This window comes from Xenopus laevis, chromosome 6L (genome assembly GCF_017654675.1).
Source record: "Xenopus laevis strain J_2021 chromosome 6L, Xenopus_laevis_v10.1, whole genome shotgun sequence".
In the NCBI taxonomy this organism is placed as follows: Eukaryota; Metazoa; Chordata; class Amphibia; order Anura; family Pipidae; genus Xenopus; species Xenopus laevis.
This window is the reverse complement of record NC_054381.1, coordinates 97,221,728-97,238,191: the sequence shown is the minus strand read 5'-3', so window position 1 is coordinate 97,238,191 and position 16,464 is coordinate 97,221,728. Positions and strand designations below refer to the sequence as shown.

General features: G+C 39.9%; 1 protein-coding gene across 1 annotated transcript in view; it reads left to right on the top strand.

The window, feature by feature from the left end:
* Nucleotides 1-826: 826 nt before the first annotated feature.
* Nucleotides 827-16,464, top strand: part of ranbp9.L (RAN binding protein 9 L homeolog) — a 38,715-nt gene continuing 23,077 nt past the window's right edge. Inside the window, exons 1-2 of the mRNA NM_001172176.1 lie at nucleotides 827-962; nucleotides 14,991-15,102. Of these exons, the coding sequence (NP_001165647.1) occupies nucleotides 827-962; nucleotides 14,991-15,102 (248 nt within the window). The remainder of the gene's footprint in view (nucleotides 963-14,990; nucleotides 15,103-16,464) is intronic.

Here is a 16,464-nt window from a genome sequence, read left to right as displayed (position 1 = left end):
TCGTAAGTGTGATGCAATGAATGTTTATGAAACGAAAGCTCCTATTGATCTCAATATGACACTGATGGAATCAGGCCCGGATTTGTGGAGAGGCCACCAAGGCTCGCTCGGCCTCGGGCGGCAGGATTTTAGTGGGCGGTATGCTGCCCAACCACTCCCACATTGGTTGAGAAACACTGGAGATGCGCAGGAGATACAATCGTTTTTTTAATTTCCTGTGCCCCGATCCCCATTGCTCCTTTCCTGATGGTGAAAATTTGAGCGAATAAGAGGGAAGGACGGGGGTAATGAACAACAGCTGGCCTAGGGGTGCCCACTGTGTAAATGCAGCCCTGGATGGAATGGGCAACTGCATGAAATTCAAGTCTATAAGGCTAAAAAGCCTCTGTGTGCAAAATAGATGATTCATATGACATATTGCAGCAAATAATTGTTAAATTGTGTATTTGCACAGCTTCAGATGTACAACAAAACAAGCAGTGGAGGCTGTGATTTTATTACTAAGCATTATTTTAGTGTAGTTAGTTAAGGTTGGTTTTTTTTTTATATCGCCCACATATTCTACGGCGTTGTACAAAGCTATATCCCATTTTAAATCAGAGCCACACAAACAAAACAAAGCAAAGCAAAACAAATGGGCCGGCTTTAGTGCTGACAGCAGACACATGATGTATACGTGAGCCTCCGGGCTGCGCACAAGTCCGTGTAAGTGGCTGCATAATGAGTGTGCATATGTGTGTGACATAGTGTCCTGTGGGCGGGTCCTTCTGCTTCCTGTGCTCGCTCGGCCCCCGTGTGGCAGTGTCTTGTTGTGTTGTTGTGTCTCATGTCGTCTCCTCCTCTACACGGGCTCTCTTCTGTTGGTCACCTCTCACGGGACCCGCCGCCTCGGTCATGGAGCCCCCGGGACAAGTGCAGCTATTTGGGCCTGTCTCACGGCAACCTGCGAGTCCACTACAAAGGTCAGCAGCCTCTGCGGCGGGTAACGAAGGGGGGCAGCCGGGGTAGATTGTGTAGGGTGGGAGGGCTCACAGAGATCATCGGGGGAGGGGGGATGGGGTATCACACGGAAGGGGTAATAGAACTAAAAGTGGTTAAGGGTTGAGGGGAACTGAAACAGAAAAGGGGTGACTCTAAGGTGACGATGGGCCCAGGAAGGGCCCTGGCGGGAGGAGGGGGAGGGCAGACTCGGTGAGCTGGCTAAGATGGCTCCCCCCGTCAGTAAGTAGCCCCTTGTTTGGTGTATAGCTGGGAAGCCGTTTCCATGTGAATAATGCCTTTTCCTGTGTTTACATCTGAAACCCTTTGTGCTTAGATGAAAAGGAAAATCTGTCAAGAGCTGTCAGTAGTGTCATTAATATCCAACCTGAGCCCCTAACATTGCCCCACAGCTCCCACCATTCCCCCACATAAACCTGCTGGTGGCTGCTGGAACTTGTTGTTTGGGCCCAGCTACAGGGCCCTAGCCTTGACTTCCTCGCCTGCCTCAACTTATACACAGCCTGACTAGGCCATCCTTTGTAGGAATGTACATTAATCACTGTTCAAATTACCTTAGTCTCACATACACTTCGCCACTGAAATGTTTACTTTCCCTAACAAATAACTGACATTTCTCTGGACACAACCCCCTCATCTTATAGGCTGCTGTGGGTTCCTACTAACTAAAGTGCGTGTGTGCGTGTATACATATATTACACAAAGGCCATGCATATCTTGTAAATTATATCCTTATAAATGGTGACTAGTGATGTCATTTTTGTCACATGACTCGCTAAAACTTGTGTATTATAATAAATAAAGTACCCATTGTTGTAAACCTCAGAGTTCCATGACCCGTGTTAAAGCACACAGCCTTCAGCCTCATGCATTTATATGGTCAAGGACTTATAAAATCCTTATATTTTACAATGGGGTACTTTATTCACTATATATATATATATATGAGACGGAAAGATCTCTCTGTCCATTCGTGACTGTGTCGTCGTCCCCCGGAGCTCAGTGCGGAACTATTCTAGCGCCGTATTGCTTCCAGTATATTTTCTGTTAAGCCATCACTCCACCACTATGTCCAGCACCCTCCATCAGGCTAGAGCTTACCGGTTATAATACCAATAGCACCTCTTGTCACAGAACAGAGCGTGAGTGCCCTTCTGTGACAAGCGGTGCTATTGGTATTATAACTGTTCAGTGCTAGCCTGATGGAGGGTGCTGGACATAGTGGTGGAGTGATGGCTTAACAGAAAATATATTGGAAGCAATACGGCGCTAGAATAGTTCCGTAACCGGATCAAAGATCCAAGCGTCGCCACTCCCATGGCAACGGGGGCGGTCCTTTGTACTATGTGCGTACGGGTAGTCCTGAGTTCCGAGGGGGACACAGTCACGAATGGACAGAGAGATCTCTTTGGCTCCTAATCACTGGTAGTGTCTGTGCTGAAAGGGCTGATGTTGGCGGAAGAAGTCCCAACGCTCATCCCAAGAAGGGGGGTAAGTGTATCTGGGTTTTACGAACTTCCTTTTCTTATTTATGGACAATAATGAATATGCACAACAAGCACGGAATATGCACTAAGAATATATGAGTATTTAATAGGTTGGAACACACAAACACATCAGGTGTCTCTGAACACCATTCTGCACAAGTTCGATAGAAACTCTCTGATGGAGATATATGTTAAATTCCGCATGGAATATGACACTTACTGATGACGTCAGACCTATAATTAGTTTCACTGTTATGTAGAATCCACTCTCCTGAAGACGGCCCCAATGAGGGAGCTGAAACGTTGAGAATAAAGCATCACCTGTTTTGATAACTTTACAAGTCCTTGGAGTGCGGTTTCTTTGCTGATTATATTTTTTTGTTGTAACTGCACTCAACCCCAACCCACTCGTCAACCTACTCAATGGGCCTGCTGTTCTCTGCCATTTTTATATTCAAATAGTTGTGTCACTGAAGAGGTGGGACAGTGGCTTGATGGCACGCCAAAGAGGAGGGACCCAGCTTGAATTTTGCAGACAACCTAAGCCCATACCTATGATTCAGCTTTTCCACCTGACTATTTAAAGGAGAAGTCAACCTGTACGGGGAAAAAACCACCCCCCCCCCTCCCCTGTGTAGGCCCTCCTCCCCCCCGGCCTACCTGCCTCCCCGGGCAAATGCCAATAAGTTGTTACTCACCCCTCGGCGCAGGTCCTCTGCTGTGGAGTTCACGGGCGCCATCTTCTCCCGACGCTCTTCTTCCTGCTTTGACCAGCGTTTTTGGCGCATGCGCAGTTGGAGGCATTTGCCAGTACGGAGCTACTGCGCATGCAATCCTCTACTGGCTTCTTCTGTCTTCAAGAGGGACTTCAAGTCTCTCTTAATAAATTATACAAGCTTATATGTGCTTTTAGTTTCAAGTGAAACAGTTGAAGTCATGGTGTTTCTTATTACAGAGAAATTGAAGAAAGTCTTTAAATTTCATTTTGACATTTGAATTTTAGATTTTTACAAATATGATATATTTTTAATTGGCACTTTTCCATTGGCTTTTGTTGTTTTTTTTATGGTTTTTAAAATATTTTGCCTTCTTCTGACTCCTTCCAGCTTTCAAATGTGGGGGGGGGGTCTTTCTAATCAGGCCCTCTCCTATTCATATTACAGTCTCTTATTCAAGTCGGTGAATGGTTGCTATGGTCATTTGGACCCTAGAAACCAGATTTCTGAAATTGCAAACTGGTGGGCTGCAGAATAAATATCCAATTAACTCAAAAAAACACAAATAATAAAAAATGAAAACTAATTGCAAATTGTTGCATAATATCACACTCGACATCATACTAAAAGTTAATTGAAAGGTGAAAAGCCGTTTGAAGTCTCTGTTTACATCGGAATGAAGAGGAAGGGATAGAGGAGACGAACATCAGGAGCAATTCTGCCTTTGTTGTCCTTTTAGGACAGCTTTCAGGAAATCTGAGGATCATTGAAGTGTTTAATAATAAAGTGTATATAATTCAAGTATTCTTTTTTTTTTTAAAGGGATACTGTCATGGAAAAACATGTTTTTTTCAAAACGCATCAGTTAATAGTGCTGCTCCAGCAGAATTTTGCACTGAAATCCATTTTTCAAAAGAGCAAACTAGCAGCCCCCAGTCATGTGACTTGTGCTCTGATAAACTTCAGTCACTCTTTTCTGCTGTACTGCAAGTCCCATTGAGACTGATTCAGTTACATTAAGTAGGAGAAATAGCCTGCCAGAAAGTAGTTCCATCCTAAACTGCAGGCACAAGTCACGACTGGGGCAGCTGGGGAACTGACAATATGTCTAGCCCCATGTCAAATTTCAAAATTGAATATAAAAAAAATCTGTTTGCTCTTTTGAAAAATGGATTTCAGTGCAGAATTCTGCTGGAGCGGCACCATTAACTGATGCGTTTTGAAAAAAACATGTTTTCCCATGACAGTATCCCTTTAACTGATTATCATGAGTTCTGCTTATATTAAAGGGCAAGCAAAGGTAAAATCTCTGAGTGTGCTTAGTTTTTTAGCACTCCCCAGTTAACTGCTGCTTCTCTTCCTCAAAAATGCAATAACCCAGTGAACATCTTGCTCAGCACTGTGCCACAAGAGAAGAAGATCAGTGGGTCAGTGAATTCTCCACCTGCAGAGAATCCGTTGTTTGGCCCTAGCCTTAAAGGAGAGGGAAAGCTACCATGGCAGTTTATTGCCAATAGATTCGCCACAACAGTACAAGATAGAATGCCATTTTTATTCTATAGAATGCTTTTCCAAAAAGCTCTAGACATTGTCTGTTTGTTTAGGATAGCATCTGCACTATTAGTTTGCTGTGATATCACTTCCTGCCTGAGTCTCTCCCTGCTCACTCATAGCTCTGAGCTCAGGAGAGGAGCAAACTGAGCATGCTCATGCCGAGTCCTGGAGGCTTATTCTCTAAACAAGAAGTCTGATACAGAAGCCCATGTGTACGCAATAGAAGGAAAGAAATGTGGTGTTTCTTTTGCCAGGGCCTCTTTTTTGCCTCTGAGCAGCACTACTCCGAGGGTTTACTAGTGTATTTATATAGATAAATAATAAATCTTTCTTAGTTTTAACCTTTCCTTCTCCTTTAAAGCCTCTGCGTAATGGTAGTTAGCCAATGTTGCTCACTTTCCAGTCTGACATAATTCAGCCAGCTCAAACAGGAGGTGTAAAATATACTAGGCTGAAAATGCCCCATGAGTTCTCAGCCCATAGAGACACTGAGCAGATGAGTGTTTAAAACATGCTGATTTGGCTAGAAGCTCTAGGCCTGTTTTATTTAGACTGACAGCTGAGTGCATGGGTTCCGAGTAGGTCATTTAACACAGTTGCTGACACCAGAGGATGGTGCGTCTGTAACATCACACAGCACCTGGTACACAGAAGCAAGTCTTCCTAAGTGGTGCCTGTCTGTTACCGTCAGCATCTTCAACTGTGTTCAGTGGGAAGCCATGACAGGTGATCAAAGGGTGTTTCTTCTACTGCCACGGTTTTCCCTGAGAGCAATGCAGTGGTCAAAGTGCCAATATTGCCATAGGTCTAAGGTGAGCAGAGCCAAAGTGTTATTTGCACTTTATCTAAATGACTTTCATTGTTTACATTGTTAGTTATACTAACTTTCCTAAAGGTCCCAGCTGTTCATAATGGACTTTCTAGGCTGCTAAGTGTTGGGGTGTGCTTGTGTGTGTTGTTGACCATTTTCTTTCTCTGTAAGCTAAAAAAGAGTAGGGGAGTATTTTCACTATAAATAAAATACTATTTATGTGTGCCTCATCTCCAACATTAATATATTTCTGTGTGTCTTACTACTTCCACTAAAATTATATTTCTTTGTGTAAAAGATAAAGTTGCATCATAACCAGGATTAGGTTTGGGCTTCAGCCAGATCCCCAAGGTTTTTATAGTTAGGCAAAAATGTAATGTATAAAGGATGGAGACATGGAGTGACTGGATGTCTAACATAATAGCCAGAACACTATGTCCTGCTTTACAGCTCTCTTGGTTTCCACTGATTGGTTACCAAGCAGAGGGGGGGGGGTACATGGGTCATATCTGTTGCTTTTGAATCTGAGCTAAATGCTGAGAATCAATTGCAAACTCACTGAATTGTTATGTCCCATGTGGTCCCCCATTATAGTCACTGACTAACTCAGAGTTAGAGAGCTGAAAAGCAGGAAGTAGTGTTCTGTTATGTAACGTTAGACATCCACTCACTCCAGCATGTTACACATTACATTTTTGCTAACTAACTATATTAGAAACATTTTTTTATTTTGCACAGCCTATCTATTTACCCAGTTTTTATTTTTACACTAAACTGTTCCTGTGTGATATTGCTTTTTGCTTCATTACTAGCTCTGTGTATGTGCTAACAGGCCAGATTTCATAGAGATAGAGGAGGCGGAAGGCAGGGGCTTGGCAGATCTGAAAAAATTACCCTTGTGCCACTAACCTTAAAGTGACACTGACAACAACAACTTAAAAATTGCAAGATCTAATTTTTCCATTCACAACAGCCTGAAAATACACTTCCAAGGAGAACTGGAAGCCCGACTGTATTGTGGAACTTCTGAAGCCCCCAGCAATACAACTTAAACGTGTTTAGTTGTCTTATTGATCTTGCTTGTCTTGAGACATTGGCCATGATCCTAGAAGTGAAAAGTGAATCCCTACAAAAAAAGGTGCCATTGATCAATGTACATTCCCTGGGCCCATGTTGTATTTGTGATGTATTCTGTTCAAGTGCGTACATTTTCAAAAACAGGTTTTAATGATCATAAAGCTGCCAAGTCACCATCCCATATCAAGGTAAACCCCCAAATGGTGGCTTTTATTGGCTTGTGTTTTGCCATCTTAAAGGGTTTGTTCACCTTCAAATAAACTTTTAAAAGTATGATTTAGACTAAATGAGCTGACACTTTACAATTGCTTAAAAAAAAAATGTATTTGTGGTTTTTGTGTTATTTAGCTTTTTTTTCAGCAGCTCTCCGGTTTGCAGTTTAAGCAATGTGGTTGCTAGGGTCCCAATTACCCTAGCAACCATGCATTAATTGAATGAGAGACTGGAATATGAATAGGAGAGGGCCTGAATAAAAGGGCTAGCAATAAAAAATAGCAATAGATATGTATCTTTACAGACGGAGCATTTGTTTTAGATGTGATCAGTGACCCCCCTCATTCGAAAGCTGGAAAGATTTAGAAGAAGAAGAGAACTATAAAGGGGAAACTATAAAAAAGAAGCAATGAAGGGCAATTGAGAAGTTGCTTAGAATGAGCCATTCTATAACATACTAAAAGTTAACTTAAAGGACATGTAAAGCCTACATTTTCCTACCATGTATATAAATTGGGACTATCTTTCCCACCAAAGCCACATAATTTGTACTGCATATACCCCCTCCATTTGCCAGCACCATCACATTTTCAAATCGCAGCTTTCACCCGGCAGCCATTTTCCCTCTGACACATCATCAGTAACATTGACATTTGCAAACAGGACATGTATGCTGCAAAGTTCATTCAATGCAGAATGCAGGTTTATATAGGCACAACATACTTTAATTAATAAGTTCTGGGGTTGAGCACTGTAAGGGCTGGGACACACTGGGCGATTTGGGGAGATTTAGTCGCCTGGCGACTAATCGCCGCGACTTTTCTCCCCGAATGCCTCCCCTCGCTCTGCGTCTGGCTAAAATGAAAAATCGCCTGCGCTAATCACACGCGGCGATTCGTTTTCCGAAGTTGCCTCACGAGGAAACTTTGGGCGACTTCGGAAAACGAATCGCCGCGTGTGATTAGCGCAGGCGATTTTTCATTTTAGCCAGGTGCAGAGCGAGGGGAGGCATTCGGGGAAGATTGGTCGTGGAAAGACGCGGCGATTAGTCGCCAGGCGACTAAATCTCCCCAAATCGCCCAGTGTGTCCCAGCCCTAATGGTTAAAGCGATACAGACGAATTTTTGCAGCCTTACTGGTAACCTTTTAACAACCATAGTTACATAGTTAAATCGGGTTGAAAAAAGACAAAGTCCATCAAGTTCTACTCCTCTAAATGAAAACCCAGCATCCATACACACCCCTCCATACTTTCACATAAATAACAACCCATAGTATAGGTATGGGTATATAGAATTTTAATTAAAAGTAGGGAGGGGTGTGTGTATGGATGATGGGTTTTCATTTGGAGGGGTTGAACTTGATGGACTTTGTCTTTTTTCAACCCAATTTAACTATGTAACTATGTAACTATATACCCATATCTATACTAACTATGGAAATAGCCTTTGATATTATGTCTGTCCAAGAAATCATCCAAGCCATTCTTAAAGGCATTAACTGAATCAGCCATCACAACATCACCCGGCAGTGCATTCCACAACCTCACTGTCCTCACTGTGAATAACCACCTACGTTGCTTCAAATGAAAGTTATTTTCTTCTAGTCTGAAGGGGTGGCCTCTGGTACCGTGATCCTCTTTATGAATAAAAAGGTCCCCTGCTATTTGTCTATAATGTCCTCTAATGTACTTGTAAAGTGTAATCATGTCCCCTCGCAAGAGCCTTTCTGTCAGAGAAAACAACCCCAACCTTGTCTACCCTCATCATATGTCTTACTTCCCTCTAACCAGTTTAGTTGCACGTCTCTGCACTTTCTCCAGCTCATTTATATCCCTCTTAAGGACTGGAGTCCAAAACTGCACTGCATACTCCAGATGAGGCCTTACCAGGGACCTATAAAGAGGCATCATTATGTTTTCATCCCTTGAGTTAATGCCCTTTTTTATGCAAGACAGAACTTTATTTGCTTTAGTAGCCACAGAGTGACACTGCCCAGAATTAGACAACTTGTTGTCTACAAAAAACCCAAGATCCTTCTCATTTAAGGAAACGCCCAACACGCTGCCATTTAGTGTATAACTTGCATTTATATTATTTTTGTCATCAAAGTGCATAACCTTGCATTTATCAACATTGAACCTGATTTTCCAGTTTGCTGCCCAGTTTCCCAACTTAGACAAATCACTCTGAAAAGTGGCAGCATCCTGCATGGAACCTATAGTTCTGCACAATTTAGTATCACCTGCAAAAATAGAAACAGTATTTTCTAGGTCATTAATAAACAAGTTGAAAAGCAAGGGACCTAGTACAGAGCCCTGTGGTACTCCACTAACAACACTGGTCCAATTAGAACATGTTCCATTTACCACCACTCTTTGTAGTCTATCTTTTAGCCAGTTCTCTATCCAGGTACAAATACCATGTTCCAGTGGCAGCCACCTGAACAGACAACTGAGGACATTACTCTATTGAGCATTAATGTGTGATCTGAATCTCTTCACCCCTCCAGACCAGGTGCACCCTCCACCCAGTCACCCCCTCTGAGAAAAGTTGTGTCATTGCCCATAAATAATATAAGAATGCAATGTAAAGTTAATGCCTCCTCCTCATGTGGGTTCTTTTGTAAAGGTAATAATCAGCAATGGTAAGTTGCCCGTTTGTTGCCCTGCATTGGTGCTCCTCTCATTTAAAAAATGAACCAACCCAGGATACTTTTTCTGTCAGGTTTTATTTTATCGTTTTATTGTGTTCCTGGGATGTGCTGCGTGTGTGTGAATTATTGGCAAATAATTGCTTTACTGCACAGGGGCAGCATAGGGGATGCTGGGAAACTGTAACAATATGTCTGTACCGCATTGAGAATAAACTACCTTGGACCAGTTAGAAGAGTCTACAATTAATAGGGCCCAGCACCTTGGTAACCCCCATTAATGCTACCTTTCCTTGTCCTTAAAGCACATTTGTATAGCAAAATATATGATGACCGTAGCTTGCCTTGTGTTTATTTTAATTCCTGCTTTTATGCTGACGGCCCATTCATGTTCTTCTCTTCCTTTGTTCTGTCTTCCTCTCCCATATATCAGGTAACTAATCATCTTGTTGGCAGGACAGTGTTCATCTATACTCAGCATATTCAAACACTCTGCTATAGGGGTCTTTACAGTGCTCTGTATGGATCCTTGAAACAACACCTTTCTTTTTGCTTTTCATGCTTTTTATGAAAGAGGTTCTCCATATCTGAGAGATGCTTAGCCCAAATGCTATCTTATTACAGGTATGGGATCCGTTTTCCGGAAACCTGTTATCCAGAATGCTCTGAATCACGGAATGGTCATCTCCCATAGACTGCATTTTATCCAAATAATCAAAATGTTCAAAAACCAATTTTCTTTCTCTGTGTAATAATAATGGAGTACCTTGCACTTGATCCAAACTCAGATATAATTAATCCTTATTGGAAGCTAAATCAGACTATTGGGTTTATTTAACGGTTACATGATTTACTAGATTATCCGGAAAAACCCTGGTCCCAAGCATTCTGGTTAACAGGTCCCATACTAGGGTATACTAAATATTCTACATTTGTTATCATTTGCCCACTGAGGGTAATATATCTTTAGGCTCTGTGTATAACCTTTCATTTTACCGGAGCAGGTGAGTCATTGTCATAGATTGTGTTAGTTACAAAGAGAGCCATATTTGTGTACACATATCTGTACTGTCTTATTTATATTGACACCCATGCATTTTAATGAGCATTTACTGGAAAGTAGTGAAATGAATCCTAGTTATAAATAGACTATGTTTCTGTTAGAAAACAGAATCTTATGTTATCTTTAAGTTATTAATGACGTGCCCATAGTCTTTTTCTCTCAAGTTAATTTTCTTAGCGCTTCTTTGTTTTGCTGTTTTTGTACCAAAAAAAAAATATAGAAAAAAGGCTAGAGTGCTAGCCGAAACGTCAGTTTTTTGTTTAATAAACACCTTTTGTTTTTCAATTAAGACCTGTGTGTGCTCGCCTGTTTCCAGATATACATTACTATTTTGCTGTTAGCACCCAGGCAACAAGACTTTTTAAACGAGCTGTGCTGGCTTTTTTTGCTCTTTATATATATATATATATATATATATATATATATATATATATATATATATATATACATATACATACATACATACATACATACATACATACATACATACATACACATATATATATATATATATATATATATATACATATATATATATATATATATATATATATATATACATATATATATATATATATACATATATATATATATATATATATATATATATATATATATATATATATATATAAAAATAGAGCTCTACCAATATATTTTACCTCCCTCACTGTTTGTTGCCTTCAGAAATTTACCTTTATACCATCATTCAAGAAGGAGCATTTGACTTCTGTATCTAGAGAAAGCCAGCAGCAACATTGGCAGGTACCAACACAAGCCTATTATATGGTACCTGTGGATATCCAAATCATAGAAAATCAACAGATTGCTCTGGTGTTGAAAAATTGTCAGGCAACCAAATAAGAATAAGTGCAAGGAAACTGCCGTTTCTCATTTAGTGCGTCATACGAGCAAGGGGCTCGCTGCCAGCATTTGGTATTTTGGCCGAACTGTAAATTGACACTTGTTAATTCTGTTTGTTTGACATCACAAGGCAGATTTCTAGTTGGAACTATTGAGAAACAGGGAACATGGGTGTGACTGAATCATTATAAACACTTATTGGCTTTCCTCTGCCATCTCAAAATTCTGACTCAGAAAGTCCATGACTGGTTTACTGTTCTTTGTAATGTGCTATTAATAACATGAAAGCAGTCAGAGGTATGTGCGTTGTGTATTTTATACGTGCATCAGCTATTGCAGAGCTACTTAAATAGATGACTGCAGTGCCTGAATATGAAGTTTAATCTGTAAACGCTGACTAGAACTCAAGTCTGCTGTTGCTCTCTTTAGATCACATGCTGTCCTACTATGCCATGTGCCTCTCTAATGCTAAACCTGATAACTTTAAATACAATTTATATCCATTCTGAAAACTAATATTTGTAAATGCCCACTGCATATGTTTCAACATTGAAAAACAGCCCAGTTAAAGGAACAGTAACATCAAAAGATGTACCGTTTTAAACTGATATATCAAATATAATGTGTTGCCCTGTACTGGTAAAACTGGTGTGTTTGCTTCAGAAACACTACTTTTGTTTATATAAATAAGCTGCTGAATAGCAATGGGGGCAGCCATTCAAAGGAGAAAAGGCTCAAGTTACACAGCAGATAAGCTCTGTAGAACATAATGGTGTTATCTACTATATAACCTGTGCCATATAGCCTTTTTTCTATTTCCACCATTGCTTCTCAGCAGCTTATTTATATGAACTATAGTAGTGTTTCTGAAGCAAACAGATCAGTTTTACCAGTGCAGGGCAAAAGTACATGATTTTAATTACTTTTTAAACACTTGAATTTTTTGGTGTTACTGTCATGTTAATACAGGTATAGGATCCCTTATCCACCAACCCATTATCCAGAAACCTCTGAATTATGGAAAGGCCATCTCCCATAGACTACTTCATAATGAAATGATTCACTGTATTAAAAATCTCAAATTACGGAAAGACCTTGTCTGGAAAACCTCAAGTCCCAAGCATTCTGGATAACTGTCCTGTACTGCATTGAAATTAGCTGAAGATAACTGCAGAATTAGCTGAAGATAACTACTGTTGTTGGCTTTTGTCTGATTCCTACCGCACGTGCACCCCCAGTTGCTGTGGAACAATTCTGATTTTCCTTTTTTAATCTCGCATCCATTGAGCTATTAGTCACTTCAAGATCACCCCTTGTGCAGGTGATTTTAGTCAATGGTGTCTGTGTGGCCTTGAACTGGCCTGTAACAGATATTTATCGTAGGATGGGGTCTACATCAGTGCATTGATATGGTCCTGTCCCTTGTCTCTGTCTCATCCCAATTTAGCATGCCTTATTGTTGGGATATTAGGACAGGTGCCAGTTAATCTAAATGTATGATTTGGAGTGTGAGAAAGTTGCCTCAGAGGACACTGAACTACTTTTTGATTTTTTTTTTTTAACTGGATATTTATCCCTTTTAGTGCAGAAAACATAATTGTACAATCTGCAGTAGAGATGTGGCTTTGAGCACAGACAGGTGAAGGCAAGTGGGCATCATCTGATTATAAGTATTCTTTGTTTTTTTGTAAATACTACAGGATTCTACAATTGCCCTAAATCCCTACATCACATGCATTACATTAAGAATGTATTTTATGAAGGTTAAATTTCTACCCCCCCCCCAATAAATTCATGTCCCAGGTATGGGACTTTTTATCCAGAATGCTCTGGACCTGGAGTTTTCCCGATAGATCTTTTCCGTAATTTGGATCTTCATACCTTGAGTCTACTAGAAAATCATGTAAACATTAAATAAACCAAATAGTCTGGTGTTGCCACCAATATGGATTAATTATATATTTGTTTGGATAAAGTACAAGGTACTATTTGATTAATACAGAGAAAAAGGAAATTATTGTAAAAAATTTGAATTATTTGGAGTCTATGGGAGACTGCCACTCCTTAATTCGGAGCTTTCTGGATAACGTGTTTGCAGACAGATCCCATACCTGTATTAACACACATTTATAAAGTAACATCATATTCTGCAGTGCAGTATAATAAATAGATGTATGTATCAGACTTATAGATGACATACTGTACAAATACTGGCTGGTACTTGAGATAAAGAGGATCCTGCTCATTAGAGCATACATTTTTTTTTTCACTCTAACCCATTGTAAGGATAACTAAGGAGTTCTACATAAGCCTTCACCCTATGAGTTGTCCAGCTCTCATGCATTTAAAATAAGGAGTCGTTTGTTATATTGGCTGATAAAATCAATCCCTTACTTCCCACTACTGGATCCAGAAAGATACATTTAGTGTAAAAAGAATCCCATTCTTGCAGGCGGTGTTTGTTACAACTGGTAACTTAATTTATGTATTTTTCAATATATAAAAAATAGACCTTTCTACTGTCAACAAAAACGCAGGAATGTATCGTCTTTTTGTGTTAAAATTGTACAATAAGTAGAGCTGTCTCTTGTCTTATCACTGACTGGGAAAGAAACCAAATCCTTGTTTCTGCAACTTTGTGTCCTGTACCAAAAGGAACCCTGGCATCTCGAGAGGAGAATAACCTTCACGTGTTTGGCCAAGATTATATATAGGAGGATGTTTTATTAAACAATGGATTCATAGAGACCTTGGTTATGCCTAAGCTGTATATGTATTTGGGTGAATCCCCATGAGAGTATATATATTTTTCAGTGCACCAGCAGCATGTCATGTTTTTGGTGCACAGCAAAAGCTGATATTAAATACATTAGCAAAGAGCTGGTGGCGCATTAAAAATGCATTGCCTGCATGAAACACAGAAGGATAGCTAATACTGCATTCTTCTGCATCAGATGCAGGTGCTGCCTTTGTTACTGTGCTAGCAGCAAGTCTCTAATGTATTTAATTCTCTTTCCTTTAATGCACACCAAAAGCTTTACTGATGATGCCTGTTATTAAAGTCTGTGATATTTCCTTTTTTACCTTTTGTGGGTTTTCTGTGACCTTAAAACAAATAATGCCGCAAAGGATTCTCTAGTGCAAAATGATAATCATTTGTGTGTGGCTGGGCGCATAGACTGTTACATATTGGGGGATATCCGTATGAGACTGTGTGCAGCAGCAGCAGGGAGTTTGTAGAATTCCAGCTTGGGGCAGTATCTATTTGCTTTAATTACACAAAAGAGTTTTGGCATAAGTGTATATTTAAAGTGAATTAAAATAATATTATGTTGTATTGCTTTGATGGCTCACGGGTGTTTTGTTTGTCTTTTTGTAATGAAATACATGTGACTTGACATGTACAAATAAGTAGTATCGTGTGAAGAGACCACCTTGGTACGAGGAAAAACAGCTCTCGACCTAAATGGGGATAGTATCTCCGCTTTCACAGCTGCTTCTTGTAAAGTGATATGCCAGTGCCTTAATAAGGATTTTTATTTTCTTCTCCTTCGCAGGTCATGGGAAAACGTCAAAAGATGCTGCTTCGGTGCGCTCAACACACCCAATCCCAGCAGCTTGTGGAATCTTTTACTTTGAAGTGAAGATTATAAGTAAAGGTAGAGATGGGTAGGTATGATACTTTGTCTTTATTTATAAGTGTTATTATACACTGGTAATTCTGATTGCCATGGTTATCTTGCAAACAAGCAGGACAACCAACACAACACAACTCCTCTAGCAGCCACTTCCTATTCACTTAAAGGGTATTTTCACCGGACAGCTGTTTTTGTATAAAGAGGAATAACATTTTTAGCAACTTTTCATTATACAGCTTTTAAAAAGGTCAGTGATTTTAAAGTTTCTTGTAAATGTAATTTAAATTCGAAGCAGTATCTGTCTTCTGTATTGCCCTGCTCTCCTTTCCCTGACTATTAATACCAAGGCAACATTGTATTGGCAGTTAGCACTTCAGCTTCTTCGATGCCTTGATTAGAGGTCCTAGAGGAGGAAGTGAAAGGGCATTGTGGGAACTAGCGTGTTGGCTGGAAGGCAATTGATTTTTGATATAGAAGAGGACTGACATAACTGCTTTTAGTTGCAGTTTAATTTAATATATATATATATATATATATATATATTAAACTTTATATATTGAACTTTATATATATATATATATATATATATATATATATATATATATATATATATATATATATATATATATATATATATATATATATATATATATAATACAATTACCCTAAGACGGCACTCCAAGGACTTTGTTGATTTATTTCAATGTTTCGGCTCCATTTCGGCTTCCATTCCGTCATCAGGATTCCATACAAACAGGTTGGACTCTCTCTCTTTCTCTCTCTCTCGCTCGCGCTCTCTCTCACTCGCTCTCTCTCTCACTCACTCGCTCTCTCTCTCTCTCTCTATTTCTCTCTCTCTTTCTCTCTCTCTCACTCGCGCTCTCTTTCTCTCTCTCTCTCTCTCTCTCTCTCTCTCTCTCTCTCTCTCTCTCTCTCTCTCTCTCTCTCTCTCTCGGTGGACATGCTCTTTAAATGTGTAAAATCATGTGTGAATAGATGGTAATTGCTCATAGACTTTGGCTTCCAGGTTCTGATGTGTATCCACTTACAGACACAGGTGTTGACTTGTTTCTCACTCAACTAAATTGAAAAGCAGCTGTCAGTGAATGGGAGCTTTGATCACAGTAACTCATAATCAAAGAGTAATGCAATATAAGCCATAAATATAAGCTGCTCTGTCCTGTTTCCTTTTTTTTACTTAAACGGGTGCTGCTTGAATTAATATTTAATTGCAATCTATGAGTCTCAAAACACAAAATCGCTCACCCTGTAAATACTATGACCTGGGTGTATAAACCCCAGGCCCTCCGCTTAGGTATGGAACACCTTTTGGCTGGAAATTAGATGGGAAAAGCACTCACCCAACTTGTCGAGTGGCCCGGGTGAATCGCCC